The sequence below is a fragment of the Varroa jacobsoni genome, unplaced genomic scaffold (genome assembly GCF_002532875.2).
Source record: "Varroa jacobsoni isolate VJ856 unplaced genomic scaffold, vjacob_1.0 scaffold_243, whole genome shotgun sequence".
NCBI classification, from domain to species: Eukaryota; Metazoa; Arthropoda; class Arachnida; order Mesostigmata; family Varroidae; genus Varroa; species Varroa jacobsoni.
In genome coordinates this window covers 64,206-81,047 of record NW_019213145.1, presented here as the reverse complement: position 1 = coordinate 81,047, position 16,842 = coordinate 64,206, and the positions used below count along the sequence as shown (strand labels likewise).

At 40.6% G+C, this 16,842-nt stretch overlaps 1 protein-coding gene and 1 long non-coding RNA gene across 2 annotated transcripts in view; one reads left to right on the top strand and one right to left on the bottom strand.

Annotated features, from left to right (window-relative positions):
* The window catches only part of LOC111274009 (uncharacterized), a 22,944-nt gene extending 7,165 nt beyond the window's left edge, over positions 1-15,779 (bottom strand). Inside the window, exon 1 of the long non-coding RNA XR_002688159.2 lies at positions 15,399-15,779. This is a non-coding gene — a long non-coding RNA (uncharacterized LOC111274009). The remainder of the gene's footprint in view (positions 1-15,398) is intronic.
* Positions 1-16,842, top strand: part of LOC111274007 (frequenin-1) — a 76,125-nt gene that overhangs the window by 4,442 nt on the left and 54,841 nt on the right. Inside the window, exon 2 of the mRNA XM_086967491.1 lies at positions 12,352-12,376. Coding sequence (XP_086823617.1) covers positions 12,352-12,376 — 25 coding nt within the window. The remainder of the gene's footprint in view (positions 1-12,351; positions 12,377-16,842) is intronic.

Here is a 16,842-nt window from a genome sequence, read left to right as displayed (position 1 = left end):
AGTGAGAACAACTCGGATCAAATGTAGGCAAAAAAAAACGTTTCCGATAGAAGCCCTTTGGATTCTATTCTATAGAATGAGAACTCTATTCGCATGTAGGCAAAAGAAAAACGTTTCCGATGGAAGCCCTTTGGATTCTATTCTATAAGGCGAGAAGAACTCGGACCGAGTTAAGGGCATATATAGGATATTTATCTATTTTTCAACATTTATTTGAGCAAGAATCTTTTTTATCAGTCTACATTTCAACTGGAGATGCGAAAATCACTACGAAATCACTGATGATTTGCCCACGATATATATCTCTCAGTCGACTGCTGGTAGTAAATTGGAATAAAATAGAGCTTGTTTTTGATTTCATTTGCCGCACATAATTTGATCGGCAAACACAGTAATTAGATAAGTAGTTTTTTTATTAGTCCGTGGGTTCAGTGAAGACGAGATGCATCTTTGATAGTTTTGCTTTTTCGGAACAGATCGTTCATGCCATAAAAATCTTTGATGATCAAATAAAGTAGATTTAAACATCGTTGGACATAAGTTAATTATGGCTGACTGGCTTAATTAAACAGGGAAAGCACTATTGGTTAATAAACGTTTGCATCGTTCCCGGTACGTCAGCACCCGTTAATTGGCTATTTCCAACGTATGTCTCCATCTGAGCATTATTATTCGAAAGAAATGCAGAAAGCTACTAGACATTGATGTCTGATCTAGTTAGTCCCAATTACTCAAACAAACTATGTGCACTTACTGATGGGGTGAAGTATAGTATTTATAGCTACTAACGTCGTAAAGGGCAGACAGAAGCATTTGTCGATTCAGTTCGAAAAACATCGTGTGTCTACGGCGTGTTTCGAACCTGGACCGACCAACGTGTCCCTACGTTACATAGGTAGATGCGCAGCCAATGTACCACTTCGGCGTCTTAAAGTAGAAGCCGACTAGTAGGGTTATGTATAAAATCAGAAGCATCGGTTTAGTCTCGCTCAAAATCGTGGGGCTTGAAGTCCTTAGGCAAACAGGGCTTGCCGCACCCCAACTTATTCAACGTGCTCCTCTCAGACAAGCCTCATAGGGAATCCTATTTGAGCGTAAATGGAAGGGCGCGGTAGCTGGTGCGAAAAGTAGAAATAAGATTATAGTCGAACAACGACTGATCTCACTAGGCCGTCAAATAGGTTACAGACGCTAATGTTAAAAAAAAAGGTTGCCGAGATAATGAACGAGCGAGAAATAGAGCTGATAATTTATTTTTTAGTTCTGTAAGACCTTGTAATAATTTGACCTCGATATATGGAAAATTTTTTTTGAAGGGTCAGTGTTGACAACAATCAGCCGTTCCGATTGCAGCCACACATTTCAGTAGGCAAGCGTAGGCCTCGAAAGGAGCGTCTGTGCGAGAAAAAAATGGAGAGGATCGTTGATAGAAACTTACCCAGTACTAAACAACGCTTAAATTTTTTTCCAAGATTCATCTAAGAGATTCCGCGTAGGGTGTTGCGAAAATACTGATTCTTTAAGGTGATCTTAAACGTCTCTGTATTTAATATTCCCATTTTGTATTATCAAACAAACTGAATACACGCTCGGAAGCGCTGTTACTATCCTAAACCCAGGTGCTATTCTAGAGCTGTGAAAGATGTGCCTATAACAATACTATATACAGGCTTTATTAATAGTTGTTACAGCAACTTTGTTAGTCGAAGTGTCATAATTTGAAAAAAGTACAAATGAAATGACAGGTTGACGTCTATGAGCTTTGCAAGAACCTGCAAAATAACAGAATCGCTGGCAAAAGGGAATAGATAGTAGGTTTTCAGTTCCGAGGCTTTTATGCTATATCATTAGCCAACAGGTACGACCTGTCCCTACGCATCGAGAAAGACCAGAGTCTTCATAGAGAACCCTGTGCTCGTTTGGGGGGCTTTTATGTCACCAACACAGTTGCCGAACTGTACCGAAACGGCTCCTATGGCCCACTGCAGGTGAATGGATAGGTTCGAAGGCCCCCGACCTACATTCGGCGCCTGTATAGGTAGAGGATTAGTAGGAGCTTAAAGCACCTTCCAAATTGCCGACAGGGTACGTATCTGGCAATGTTGGAGTGTTTCCTTGTGCACGTTTTTTTTCGCTCTGTCACCGTGCTCTTTCACTCATAGTAGCGTAAACGGAAGCCAGATACAGAGCAAATTCTTTTGTGAAGTAGGGGTACTATGGATCTACTGCCTCAAGTGTTTTCAGACGGATCAACTTGAGCTTTCTGGGTGCAAGGCGTACTCAAAAGGTAAAAGATGAAGATCGCTGAGGTGAGTCTTAACACAGGGTCTCGTTCATAACATTAGCGACCGACGACAGTATATGAAGGCTTAGAGCTTGTCTTAAAAAAAGAAAACGCTAAACGATCACGTGAACTTGGCCAATAGCTATGGAACCACTGTAAAAATAATTTATTTTGTTTCTATCTATATGTTTGTACTCGCGCAGTATAAGCGGATGCGCAGTACGATCAGCCACAATGTAATCTAGTTATTTGCGGCGCGTAGCGATAGGTTCAAAGCTAAGGTTTTAACCGGGTCTGATACCTGTAGAATTTTGGCTATGAGCAAAAATTAGATTGTGGACGTCGTGATTATAAAAGGGTTGAATGAGTTTCTTAAAATTTGGATATATCCATTATGTGATTAATTTCAGTGATCTGTGACAAGTTTTGCCAAAACCCGCATTTGTTAGTGAACAGGTCATCGTTATTGCTACGTTGAACAGTGATCGAACTTTAACCGACCCGTATAAATAATGTTAACCTTAACGAATTGGCCAATTTCGAGACAATGGCCAAAAAAATGTGTGCAATACATCCGAAGCGTATGAGCTCTCTCAAATTATGATCCAAACAATGCGTGAAATCGATGTTCTACGTCAAGTGAGTTATCCTGCTAGTTAGCTAAAGTAAGATTTACTGGTATTTACTGGGAAAGTAATTGGTTTCTGTTTTATTACGGTATAAAAAGACTATGGATACGAAACGATGTCTATATGATGTTGTGTGGAGCAGTATACTTTCATTATCGAAGCGGCAACTTATTTGATTAAAAGGGTAAGTTTGTGCAGTTTAGGTTCGGTAGGGTAAAATAAACCAATTTGCCGGAATCAAACACCTCTCCAAAAAGAGGACATTCTGCAAGCTGCACGTAGCTCCTGCACAACCCAAAGACGCCATATATATATCATTCGTAATGGAAACTATCGTAATGAATGGACAGTTACGCTGATGCACGTCAAAGGAAAGCTTTAAACAAAGATCTATGTAACGTGCAAAAATATGTCGATAAGAGAAAAATCTAAATGAAAAACATTGTTTTAGTGAGGTTTCGAGGGGGATTATGTCGCTTGAAACCGCAAGAAATGTCTTTTGTTTTTACCGCTGACCGGGCTCAGATGTCAGCATAAGATAAGATCAGATCGAGAGGATGACACAGTTGCAAAGAGCAGACAGATCTATTTGTAACATGATTGTAGCATACGATATCGCTGAGTACGACATCGTCAATTTTCTGTAGGATCTGGGCCTTATGAGCTACAGTGCTAGAAGTTAGATTCGTAACATATTTGTTTTTGAGAGACCTTTCTGGATAGCTGTCCCGCTAAGTCGACGCTGGACAATCGTACGTCAAATGTATGAATATTAAGAAATCTCTATGAAATTTAGTAGTGGCCATCTGTGCAGCTAATAAATAAATTAGTTATATAGGCCATTTATATACGTCTCATAGAACACCATTTGCGATAGCTAAAGTCCAGATGCATGCGTTTCAAGCTCAAAACATTTGCTCCGCTTTTGAATACTACGTAGATAACGGCTACGCGCCTAAAAGTAGGCACACCAAGCCATACGCACATCAGTAATGTCCTACTGTTGTTCTAATGTGTGAAGCGCATGCTTATACCTCTAACAATTAATTAATGCTTTAATTGTCAAGGCACGAACTAGTATCATTTCCATTCATTCTGTCATGATAAAACTAATGGATAGGGCTGCCGGTCAAATCAGTGTTTGATACATTAAAACAAGTACCGGCAATAGGTAACAAGTAATCGGTGTGACTGTAGCTTCCATTGAAGGAAGCGGCCATTGGTGAACCCTGAACTGTGCGCTGAGCGCGTTGCTTCAGATGCTTAAAATTTTCAAGTAAAACTTTAAAGTTTCTATAGTTACGCACAGGGTAGGAACACACAGGACCAAACAGGCCGCGACTAATAAATAACTGTTCGGAGCTTTACATTCATTGCGCTAGTTTGACGTTGCTTTAGGCCACTAACGGTCAACCAGAATAAATCCACGCTCCTATTAACTACTAAGATCAATTGGACAACGTCATAATGAACCCAATCGACGCTCGTTGGTAAATATTCTAAGGCCCTGCAGATATAATAAAACAATTGGCAGTTCTGGCTGATCATCGCCATGTTTCGATATTCGACGTTTGAGATTAACGGCGTCTGAGCAAAAACTTTACGTAAACAACTGACGAAAATTTTTAATCTTTGAGCAGCTTTGGGAGCAGCGTTCGGCAAGAACAAACGGCAAGACGGGTGTAGCAGCGGCCGTTAATCATTTCAAAATTTGCGCTATAGCTACTTCGTACGAGGGAACACAAAAGCCTGAATTGAATCTACATAAGCAAAGAGCCAATGGCAGGATGTGAACAAGATCTCTGTGATTATGAGCGCATCGAATCACAGTTCTGACTTCTTCTGAAGAATAGAAGAACTTAACATTGAGGACAGAAGACAGTGAATATAATTTAGTTGATCGGCGCAACAGTTACATCAACGATGATTTCAAAGTGTCAAAAAATATATATACCCATGCTCCAGCTGTCTTCGTTGCCGCATTCGATAGCGACCGAGAGGCAAGGTACTCTGAGAATTGATGCATCCTTCGTTCAAATCAAACTATACCGGAGTCTTTTTGAAATCTGCCAAAATACGAGTCTAAAAGGTCTTCGTTTCTACACGGAGTATAGGCAACAGTTGGTGTCAAAAGATTGCCCGAGTTCATTATCGTCAGCTTAGGGCGATTCTTAAAGGTCGGTCGTCACTCAGGCAATAAACGCGACAGACTTGTCTGTCAAGCCATTAGAATAGACTGTGCTTCTGCTGCTGCATTAATGCTGCATGTCGAAACCCTACAGGTTGGCCGAGTCATAGGTCAATAGGAAAAACTCCTGGTGCACGAGTGGCGAAAATATGCTAACAAAAGTAGCCTATTGTTTGAAATGAGCTGTCGATTGGAGTCGTGCTGGATATCCATTCCATTTCTAACGCCCAATCGACTCTTCTTAAGGCTGTACTGACTTTGAAAGTACCAAAAGTTTTATCCATTGCAAAAAGATAATGGTTCGAGACATCAGAAAAGAGCCGTGGCGCCGATTTGTTGTGAAAACAGTTCCTCGCATATTCCTGTATAAAGTTAGGCAACGTCACCTTCTTCTTCCCCTATTGCAGGACAATTTTGTTTGTTTCGCACTCCAGAACGTGCTTTCAACGACGAAGCTAATACTGTCACGGCCGGCTTTTAACGACAAAAACGGTCCGGCCATGTTGTCGTACACGGGTCAACTTTGAAGGCCCGATTTCTACGCTTTTATTTGCGCTCCGCCATGGGAAAAACAAGCTCGCCACACAGGTCCTACATGACTTAGTTACCCTTTTGATGAAATACTGAAACTAATCAGAGATATGGATAATCGATTTTATTAACCGCTATTTTTGCGGCTCACCCTTGCTACGGTCGACTAATTCCAGAACCGTTCCGATAGTAGTTGAGACGGTATCGCGGCTGGTGTCATAGGTCTATTTCCCGTTTGAGTCCGGAAATGCAGGCAGATTTCGCCTGTGATATTTCTAACAAAAGCCTATCCACAATTAACAATTAGAGTGAGGAGTAAACCAACAATGCCAATAGAGGAATACGCGTTTTGAGGTCGCGTAGCTGGGAGGCCGGAAGTACAGCTTACGTCATACGTGGTACAAGAAAATCTAGGTTCGAATTTTTATTTTCCGGCGAACAAAACTCGCAATTCACGTATGGTGGTGTCAGCGAAATAACTTTGCGCGTACTCATAAGAGACGAAGAACAGCTATATCATGTTTAACGAAAAATATTATTAAAACCATTCAGACAATCATCAAGTATCAGTCTTCATCAATTATACTTCCTCTGATTAATGCCATGTAGCATTTACAAAGATAAACATCAACTTCTAACCGTAACGGCGTACGCTCATAGAAAGAGATCTCACTTGCGATACTCTTCTGTTTACCTTTCTATTTAGTAAATATTGAAATATATTTCGTAGTGCTAGTCTTATCATGTCTGGCAGTTGGCAACATATCACAGAAAGTCACAAGTAGTCATTTGGAAACCGTCAAAGGGAAGAAGTAAGCTCGAAAGGACCTAGATGCGTACCGTCATGCGATCGGTACTGTCGATCGGTGAATGGCAGACCTTTTGTAGAAGTTGAAATATTTTTCTTTGTAAAAAGAATCCAAGAAAAAGGATGAAACTAATGCGTACTACTCTGAAAAAAAACAGCCGGATATATCGACTAAATGACTGCATAGGTGTTCTTTTACGTAGAATATGTATTCTCTGGAAATAAAGGGACGATTTCTCTTCCATTTTTTAGCATATCATTTTGTGACCGAGGGCATCGACCGCTTCTAACTACCATTGACTTTGTCAAAGGTCATCCATATTACCTTTGACAAGTTATGCCCATATTTTAATTTGTACTGCCACTTTGAAACAGAGCTTAGAAAGGAAGCTTACGGTCTGAACTCAGCAAACGCTTCGGAGTCTTGCAGTATCGAGGCGCCGAGCCATAAACTTCCGGGTCTCAACAAAAGGCTTAACAACGTCTTCAATTGGTCCCGGCCTTGCACTTAATCCTTAGAGTAGGGCACGTACATGGTAGGCGCAGCAGGTTGGCGGTCCTTGTGCGTTTCCCTTGTAAATGTGACCTCAGGTTACCTATTCGAACTGCTATATTAAGAGAGGTCGAAGGAAGGACTCGTATCTTACCCTCATGAAAAAATACACACGAAGAAACTATTGATTCAACCACCTGCCGGCTAGAGTCTATTTCTGCAGCTGCGCCAGCCACCTTCATTGTCCTTGAAAAAAAACTTTTTGAAAATAGCTCTAATCCGTACTTTCTCCTTTCCTCAAAACCGACTGCCTCGCCTCACGCAATGGACTAGTATAACCGTAGAGGCCACACCGACACACAGGAGTGCTTTACATATTGAATGTCGTCCCCTGGTCTAATTAGAAACCAAAAAAGTTCAGTGCACGCTTGTGCTGGGCTGCCATAATCTATACGCCGGTGGATGGCGTAGTAGTTAGTAGATGGGTCGTACAACTACTCCGCATGTCCATCAGAAGTTCTTACTGCCACGTAAGCTGGAAGCAGTAAATAAATGATGTGTATTGGGCAAAATACCAGTATCTTTTGGCTGTTTCGACAGCTGGGGACAGGCATTCAAAAGCGGCCTATGGACTGAGCGAATATCGTGCCCTAACGCTGTAAATTCGCTCAAGCCATGCACTTCGTTTGTCCACAGCATGTCATCGACATGACTACATGTTTGTGATATGTACTATATGAGCGTCGAATTCTGGCTGAGTACATTTCGCTAGCACCGTTACTCAACATGACGGCGGTTGCCTTCGATGGTCAATTTGAAGCGAACTACTAATGGAAGCAGGACCTGGGCCCGGTTACCCGGGTTTACCACTATGTCATGGATGGCACAAAAAATGGCCGAACCGCTGACTGGATGTTGACATGCTCCGCTAAAATATGCTTAGCGAAGAGAAATCTATTCTATGATAAACGCTTCATGGGTCCGATCGCTAGATGACGCGTGCATGACCGTAAAACTTGGTGTTTAATTAAATCTTCCAATTTTGCCTTCAATACCGCTTCAGCTGCTTCCGAGGAACCTCGTAGTTACTTAAAATGGCAAAAAACCATGGTAAGAAGAAGCATGAGTGAAGAAAAAGAAACGGAAAGCACGTATCTCGCGTGGAGCCTCATGGACCTTTAAACGTAAGACGTAAACATCCTACCTAAGGGTTTATTTAGCTTACACGAGATTAAAGGGCACGCAAGCTGCTATACGAAGTTATTGCCAAAGCAATCGAATGTAAACACTACTAGAGGAGTTTTACTTTTAACAGCGGGGCTCTACTAGACGGTTTTCATTTATGGTGGCCTTTGGAAACTGCGCTAACCATATATTCAGAATATTGTGTAATGCCATACTTAAGTTGATAGGTTCAGTTTTCCGATATCAGTTAATAGCAAACGTGGTTATGCCTTGTTTTAGATGCGTGTGTTTGTTCTCGCTTCCTCGTTCGGAACTTGGTCTTTTCCTCACAAATAGAGAGGACGTATTTGGATAGGGACTGTTATCAACGAGGACCGCTTTCTCAATGTGAGTAGGCATAATGGTGGTTTCAATATTTCGGACTTACGGAAGGCATAAAGGAAAAACAAGACAGTCGCCTTACGCTGGCTTTTCACACATTTCAGTGTTTCCAAAGGTCCTTCAAACCCTGTGTAGCTATCCGCCATTTTTACCACGCTTCGTGAGTCACAGTCCTTTTCCATATGGAGATAGAAGTTTTGTGAGAGAATTCATTTAATATTCGTCCTTTAGCAGGTTCCGACAGTAGAATATACGACGACAATCGTGATCTACGTAATATTGGTCCTGTTCGCGTAAAATATGTGACGATGTAAGCAATTAATCAATCATAGTTCTGATAAAATAAAGTGTAAAGTGATTACTTCTACTTTTAGATATGATTTATTTAAATAAAAAAGTATGGCTTTCCTTTTGTTCCTTTCATGCCAAAAAGACATCGATCTGATTCTGGCTTACGAATGTTCCAGCTCCTTGCTAGGCACAAAAATAATCAAAAACAAACGTAATACGATTGTCAGTCACCCAAACGAATCAAGGCAGATTACGTCACGACAAAAAAAAGTCCGTTTTCGGCGTAATAAAATGGCTTTTTATCACGAACTCAATATTGGGTCAATGACTGGCGATATCCGTCCTGAATAAATTTCAATAGTAATACGATTTGTAACGTATCTTTCTTATTCGCATGGCTAGGTAGCTAAAGGATGCGCATCATAATATATGCTATGCTTCACTTTCGCAGCGAAGCGTAATAAAAAAGTAAAAATTATTTGAATTATAATAAGAATAGGCAAATTGGCAGCAGGTGGACTACTGCACCAATGGGATTCAACCGAATATGTTACCTGCCATGTTCCCAGCAAAAATATTTCCACGTCCGTACATGCCCGACGGGAACGGAGGGAACGGGGAGCTATCTAGAGCTGCCGCTATGTGTCAAACGCTGTTTTTTTTTATTAGACGCAGTTTATAGGAATTGTTGTGTGATACGATTAGAACTAAATGTAAAATTGACACTCGCCTAGAACCGTAATGGTGGGTGCCACTTGTGCTGCCCAACCCAGGTCGATCCGAACTCGGAAACTATCTTTACCATCTGGGAAATATATTGAAATAAAAAAAGATGACTGATTTTCGAATATTGCCTGTTATATATATATATATATATATATATATACTAAACAGAAGTCCAGTACTTTTTTATGTAGTATTGTCCAGCTGCAATTCAATGCTAGATTTAGAACAAGCTGGCTCTTTAAATATTATATGACATCCGCAGTTATATATGCTGGTCGTTAACTCATATTGTCTTGCACCTCTGAATACAACTCTATTAACGTGGTTTACCTCTATAATATTTTGCCGGATTTGATCATAATCTGACGACAACCTATTTTGCATAGTACTTCCATTAGCTGCATCGTCATACATATTTGTGCTCCAGCTGGTAATATATACCTGCCTGCACTAGGCAGTAATTTTGCTTTTTGCTCATCTGTGCCAGGAACGACGGGTTAGGTTTGCACTAACCTGTACTTGGCATTCGTGGCCATGGTTTCAGCCCCATCAAGCTTAGCAGAATGGTGCCAACCATCGGCTGACCTAGGTTGCGTAAACAAGAGCCAGCCTATAGTAACAGCTAAGCATACTGCAACATACGTCTTCCCTATAGAAGGGCTCTGGTGAGAGCAAATAAGGATCCATAACTTGCGTCTCTGTCTCTTTGCTGGTCTGCCTGGCAGCAAAAGCTATCTTATTGGTCTGTAGCACCAGGAGCAGGAGGCCAAGCTGGTCTTATGTACGCTTACATGACGCGATTTTTGATCGCTTTTGTATCGTACAGCCATGGAGCAGTGACCGCCACCCAGCTTTTGATGCCGAGCAAAGGCGCATGAGGGCCACATTACGATGCCTTTTTCCTTCTCCCCAGACTAGCCCTTCGGGACCCCACTGCTCTCAATCAAAGACCACTGATATCAGATCAGCAGAATCGATGACGCACAAACAGAATCGTTGGCAGAATATATTATATCTCGAGGTAGGCCCGTATCGCAGTATACCAAGCAGGCTCTCGTTCCCAACGCAAACATTTCCTAAACCTTAACCCTCTATTTATAAGAAACCTCTATCGGATCTCAGGAAAAACGTAACCTAACAAGCCTTGGCCACCCTCGAATAAAAATTTTCGATTCCCAGTCTCTGAATGAACAATGTACGGTTATTCATTCATTCAATATAATCAACTCTACCTAATAGAACAGTTGCGTGTAGGAACGTTGAACCTATTGTATGTGCTTATTGTGCGTACGATGGGTTATGTAATGATTAGCTATAGCTTGAAATATTAAGGTTAGGCTGAAGACGCATATTTATCGGTGAATGGGATGATTATTGATAGGGGGATTAATGCATGTGCATGTGCTAGGGTCTAGCAAGAGGGGTGCAGTGGGGAAAAATCTCGAAATAATGCGCAGATGCTTTTGAGGGTCAGGGATAAAAGTCGATAGGAAATTAGCGCAACTGTATACAAGAATTTAGATACTACAAGTAAAAAACCAAGCCTTAGTAACTTCAGTTGCTTCGGAATAACTTTTTATACGAAGCTTATGAAAACGAACTTAATATACAGCTTAGAAAAGATGAATTATGGAGAAGCTGAACAAGCTGTGATTCTTTCAAGTTTTAAGGGAAGGACGTTTATGTTATTTGTAGCTAGCATCAATAACATTTTAGTCGTGACGTCACGTGCGTCATTCATTCATTGATTTTCTAGCAATAGATAACACAACGGGGCACGTTTAAAAGATTGCATTTTGCAATTATTCATATACTGCTATAAAACCGCTACTTTCAAATGCAGCGTGCAACCGTTCGGTACGAACCTTATCAAGTGTTACCTCATATTCTACGATCCTGAGGGGTGTATGGCATATTAAACCCAGGGAAAATCGCTACCAATACCAATCCGACTTTGTCCAATAGTACTGGAGAACAATTTGCAATCAACTAGCGTTAGAAAAACTCTGTCAAAGAACCCCATAGCGCTAACCGATCATACGACTCGAGTATGCCACCTCGGATCCTTTTTTCTACTCAAAACATGGCCATACGCCTTTGGGCATACTCAGGTCGGAGGAGAAACCTGAAAGGAGGTTGTAAGCAAAAATAAGCGTGGCCCTGAAAGTCGAATTCGTCATGACGGCTTTGTTGCATGCGTAGAAACCGTCACACGCTCAACTGAGCCTCAATCAGCTGCGCATTTGATTTTCTGTCCGCGAACCTATCGAACAGCTCCTCTTCTCGAATTTAGATAGTAGAAATACTAGTTCGAATATTCGAACCTGAAAAAAGCTTCAATGATTCAATTTATAGCTTTGTATGTTACGGCCTAGCCTGCAAGGCGTACGACGCCGTAATACTGAACCGGGTTAAAAGTAAGCATTGAATTAAATACTTGTTTGAGAAGCTTTCCCGTGCGTTTTATTGTTCAGGCAACGGCCAGAATTATTAACGTCTTCAGTTTGACCAAAAGACGAGTCTCAAGGGCATAAAACTAAAAAAAAATGATGATGAAATTACACCAACAAAATAAATGCCGGTTTCAAATATAGTGAATCTTCGCTACATAGTAAATGCTATTTTTATAAAACAATAAGGTATTATTATAGCTAACTCATTCAGCTTCGTATCATTTTCGGTTAGGTTTGTTCTGACTAGATACAATGTGTATACTTGTTTTTTATATATAGTTTATTAAGCAAAAACAGCTTACTTCAGATAGAGAGAATACCGATGAACCGTTATACGATCCTAACCTGTATCTTCATCTTCCGTTCTGTGAATGCTTTTCAGTCGACGGCAAACAACTCCGAAAATGGTACGTACACGGTTGACGCTGAACAATTACTCTGCAGATTATATGTATCTAATAGAGTCATTGATATAAATATCAGAGATGCAGTGCATGATTAGTTTGCTTACTATTAATCAAGTGGTTAAGGAATCGATCTGCATAAAGGTCTCATTGTGCTCGATCGTTCCTGGTAATGGGGTAGCGGGGGTAGGTATTTATTGTAACTGCATCCACGGAACCGTCATGCCATGGTCGTCACACCGTGTTTTGTCTCAGTACTGCTAGATTAAAATGGATCGGATCAGAAGATCTTTGAGGCTGAGAGTTTCTTAGCTGAGTGGCTATCAACTGCGTGCACACACGTACCTGCGGGGAATCTATCTGGCAGAGTACAACAGTAAGGCCTGCTTCGTCGACTATACTGTTGAAATTAAAAATGTACCGCGATAACGCTGTAACACTTACATTGCCAAGCCGGCGAACCTGGCCGTAACGAGTACAGTCGTGAAAAAACAAGGCCATAGAAGTATTTATATACAGTATAATATAATGTAAGAATATAGTGTTTTTATCTATCGAATGTATTTATTAGTTCACAATAACGATTTGCCACCGCTAATCATCACTACCTGTAGCTGCTTAAATGTATTTGTGTGAACCTCGAGTGAGCAGATCTCTTCAATAGTCGTGAAGGTTGTCTGGGGACATTTTCAGGTTTACGGGTTATTTAAAAATGGTTATTACAGCACTGCAATCGTGCGAGATGTTTCCTAGTAAACAGAAGTAAGTTAATAGGTTCTCCGAGAGCGTTGTGTGGTCCTATTAGAGCCATCTTAAACTTAGAGAAGCTGTGCAACGTCATCAATATGTTACCTGTACTAGAGGATATTCCTATTTGATAACTGGTCAATAGTTAGACCAGTTCGGTATTACGGCATGTACGGCCGCATTGTCTTGCAAACGGGACAAAGAACCGTGCACCGACCTGTATGATCCTGTATATTGCGACTGAGATATATAGTTACGTATACATTAATGCTGAGTGCAGACACTCCAACAGCGTCCTAAACTTTTTTCTTCTATATTTCACCATCTTAGAACGACCCCGTTGTTCTAAAATGGTGAAAATATTTGATAGTAATAATAAAATGATATGGAAAACTATCATAGTATGGTGTATATGGTTTTGAAGCTACGATAATTATGTCAATTATTATCATTTCCCCAATTTCACAGTCTGTATAGATTTCATGAGGAAAATCTAAGATACGCAAAAAAACATGCATTGCAAACCATTGAGAGAGACAATTGACGATAACGAAAACCTGGCTTTCAAAGCCTCAATTTGCTGAGCGGAGAATTCAGAGAAAAATCATGTATAGGTTGGATGTTATTTTGATAAAATTGACTTCGAGAATAAGTACGTCTTGTTTATTGGACAAAAGTCAAATACGTAAACGCGAACCTCAAAAATTCTTACAGGAAATGTTTTTTGTACCTAAAAATTTTATCATATCCACATACATCTCCATTAAGCAGAAAGTGTCCCAAGAATAAATACGAGAAAGCAGCGTATGAGGAAATCCATCGATACGTCTATACCGATATGCTAAAAACTAACTGTTCCCTTTAAAATCTAACATATGGAGCGGTTTATACATATTTTATGTTGCAGCCAGCTAAAGGTGAACTAAAATATCTCACATACGTCTTTCTACCGGTCGACGAAGCGTAACTCATGCACGCATCAGTTCTTTTTTTTTGCAGCGCAGAATTAAGGTACACAGTTACGTACGTATATTTTTTTCACTACATATGTATTAGCTTGAGATAGTTTTGCTAAAACTGTCATGTGCAAAGAAAAGTTTGCTTTACAAATTTAACCAAAGGTATCAGAAGATATGACATCATCAGTCAACGCGTCAACCAGGTTTTCACATCATTACTGCTGTCGTTTAAGTATTGTTGGCTGCGTATAGGCCGTGCATAGGAGAGCTAACTCAAATGCTGGAGATCGACTTCAGCGAAAGAAGCTGTCCGAAGTAGCGCACCACAAGCCGTCGTCGCCGTCACGGTCCGTTGGCCTTTGCATGCCAGTCCACCATATTCATCAGTCAACGAAATGGATGCCCACTTTACACTCTGAAGGCGGTAATAACCTAGTCCATCTTATAATTAATTAACCGATGGCCTCGAGCTATTTATTGTCGTAGAAAGTGTACGTTTCTATCTCAGTGTTTATGTTCATGGACGCTAATGCCTGCATTGGCTACGCTGCCGATAATAGCGAGATTCCACAGCTGGAATATAAAGCGACGTGGTACGTTAGAGCTGATTCATCCACAAATCGAACCAAATCGTTCAATACAAGACTCACTGGTTAGCAATTTGACGGTACCCATTTTCTGTTAATTCCGGGGTATACCGCTAGCTGGAGCCACCAGTTCTAAACCTCGAAAGCCCAAAAGAGTGATGACGCCGCTGTCACGTAGGCAGCGCACGATTTGCTTGCAAAATTATGCTAGCTTTAGAGCGGAAGGCACAATTCAGTTTCAACGGCTGGTTATTCGATGGCACTGTGGGGTACACGATAACTGTCTTCAGTAACTGCTGCTGAGTGTGAACATCAGGGGCTACACAAGCAATATTTAATATAGTACCGGGACGTATGAAACTTCACACCACTATCGTGACGTAAAGTTGAATACGTTGAGACACTGCACTATTTCACTGGTTGAGTGTTAGACACATAGGCCTCACAGGTGCGAAGCATTTAAATAAACTTTGAGGATTATAAACATAACTATATAGACATTGTATTAAAGCATTGTTACTATTTTTGTTAGCTATAGTGTCGATATTTCTTAGCGATCTGCCACAGGTTAGGTGTGATAATGTTTAACGAACCAATGTTGTCTTCTATAATGCCGACGATTTTCATCTGCTCCTATAACGATTTGACCCAAACTGCAAATTAGTTAGCTAGCTATACGCTGAATTTCTACGACTAACGGCACCATTCGTATATTAATACTTCATAACTTACCGAAATGGAAGAGCAGACATATATAGATGCCTTTTTACCGTCTCGGTTAGAGAATCGCAAACCCACTCTTTTACGCAATACGCCCAAACTCTCCGGATGTATACGTAGTTCGATGTGACTACGGCGTACGTGTTCGCGCACGTACAGGGGTCGAACAACCACTTTTAACGTGCATCATGTGACCTCGTCCGACGTGCGCAGTATAAGTTTTCGATGGGTATTCACGTAGTGCAACTTTAGATAATGACTGGTCGGTACGGAAACTATAAGCCTCTAGGGAAGCTAGTTTTGACAGAGACCATGTATCGCTTCATCATCAACATATACTACACAACGCATGTGTATTAAATTTAAAAAATAGTATTTTCTACTATTCAGTCCTACTACTCCAGTGTAGTGAGACAGTCCTATTTTTAAGAAATACACATGTGAAAATGAGCCTAAGTAAAGGTCATGTAAAACACAGCCAGCCACGTAAATTGCTCGGCACTTTTATGCTTTAGTGGCAAATAATGACATTGTATTTGCTGCCACTCGTTTAAAGTTATGCCTAAATTGATGGAGTAAAAATCCAAGCATGAATTGCAGACAGAAAGAAACTATCTAATTCCCAGGAAGGCGTTATAAACTTAGGCAAAAAGCGGATTCTAGCAAGAAGAACTTTGCACCATCGTCTTAGAAAGAAAGGCGGATAGGTATTTAGATTATTATCATTACGATTTCACCGTGTTTTTGACAGATTTGTTTTACTACCTTTCTTGTGCACTTCTTTAAGTCTTAGTCATAATTTTGGCGGTGGAGTATCTTTAATGACGCTACAAAATCTCTAAGTAAATATAAGTGTAAAACATTATATAACACAACGGTCGCTCGTATCTTGAATGCCTCTATGTTTCGAGTTTTACATTCGTTTATTGAACGTTCCATCGGACGGCTGGCTTCCAACACGAAGCGAAGTCTGTCTACGGCCGTTCGGGTTCGAAGCCAGGCCATTTTTACACTAGGTTTTGAAGCAAAAAAGGTCATGAAACTACCCTTAGATCTGCTTGTTTAATATCTTACATCTAGTTCTTTCTAGGTTTATTTCTAAAACCTGTTAAACCTTAGAATCGTGTTAATACTGTATTACGATAAATCCGTGGTCCGGATGTCCAGACCACAGATCCGGAGGTCTGTGCATCAAAGAGATTTTTTACTTTAGAGACCACAGTGATCTAAAGTTAATTTGATTGCTGGCAGAACTATGTTAACTCAAAACGATAATGAAAAATCTCCTGTTCTGCCCGAGTCTTGTTTTCCGTTCAATTCTATTATGATAATTGCGGTTCAACTTTAGGCAGAGGTGGGGCGATTCGGTTTATTCGGCAGAACTATATCAATGCTATAGAAATAAGGGTATAAAGTGCTTTGCAGAAAAAACGAGAGAAGTCTAGATTTTCTCTTG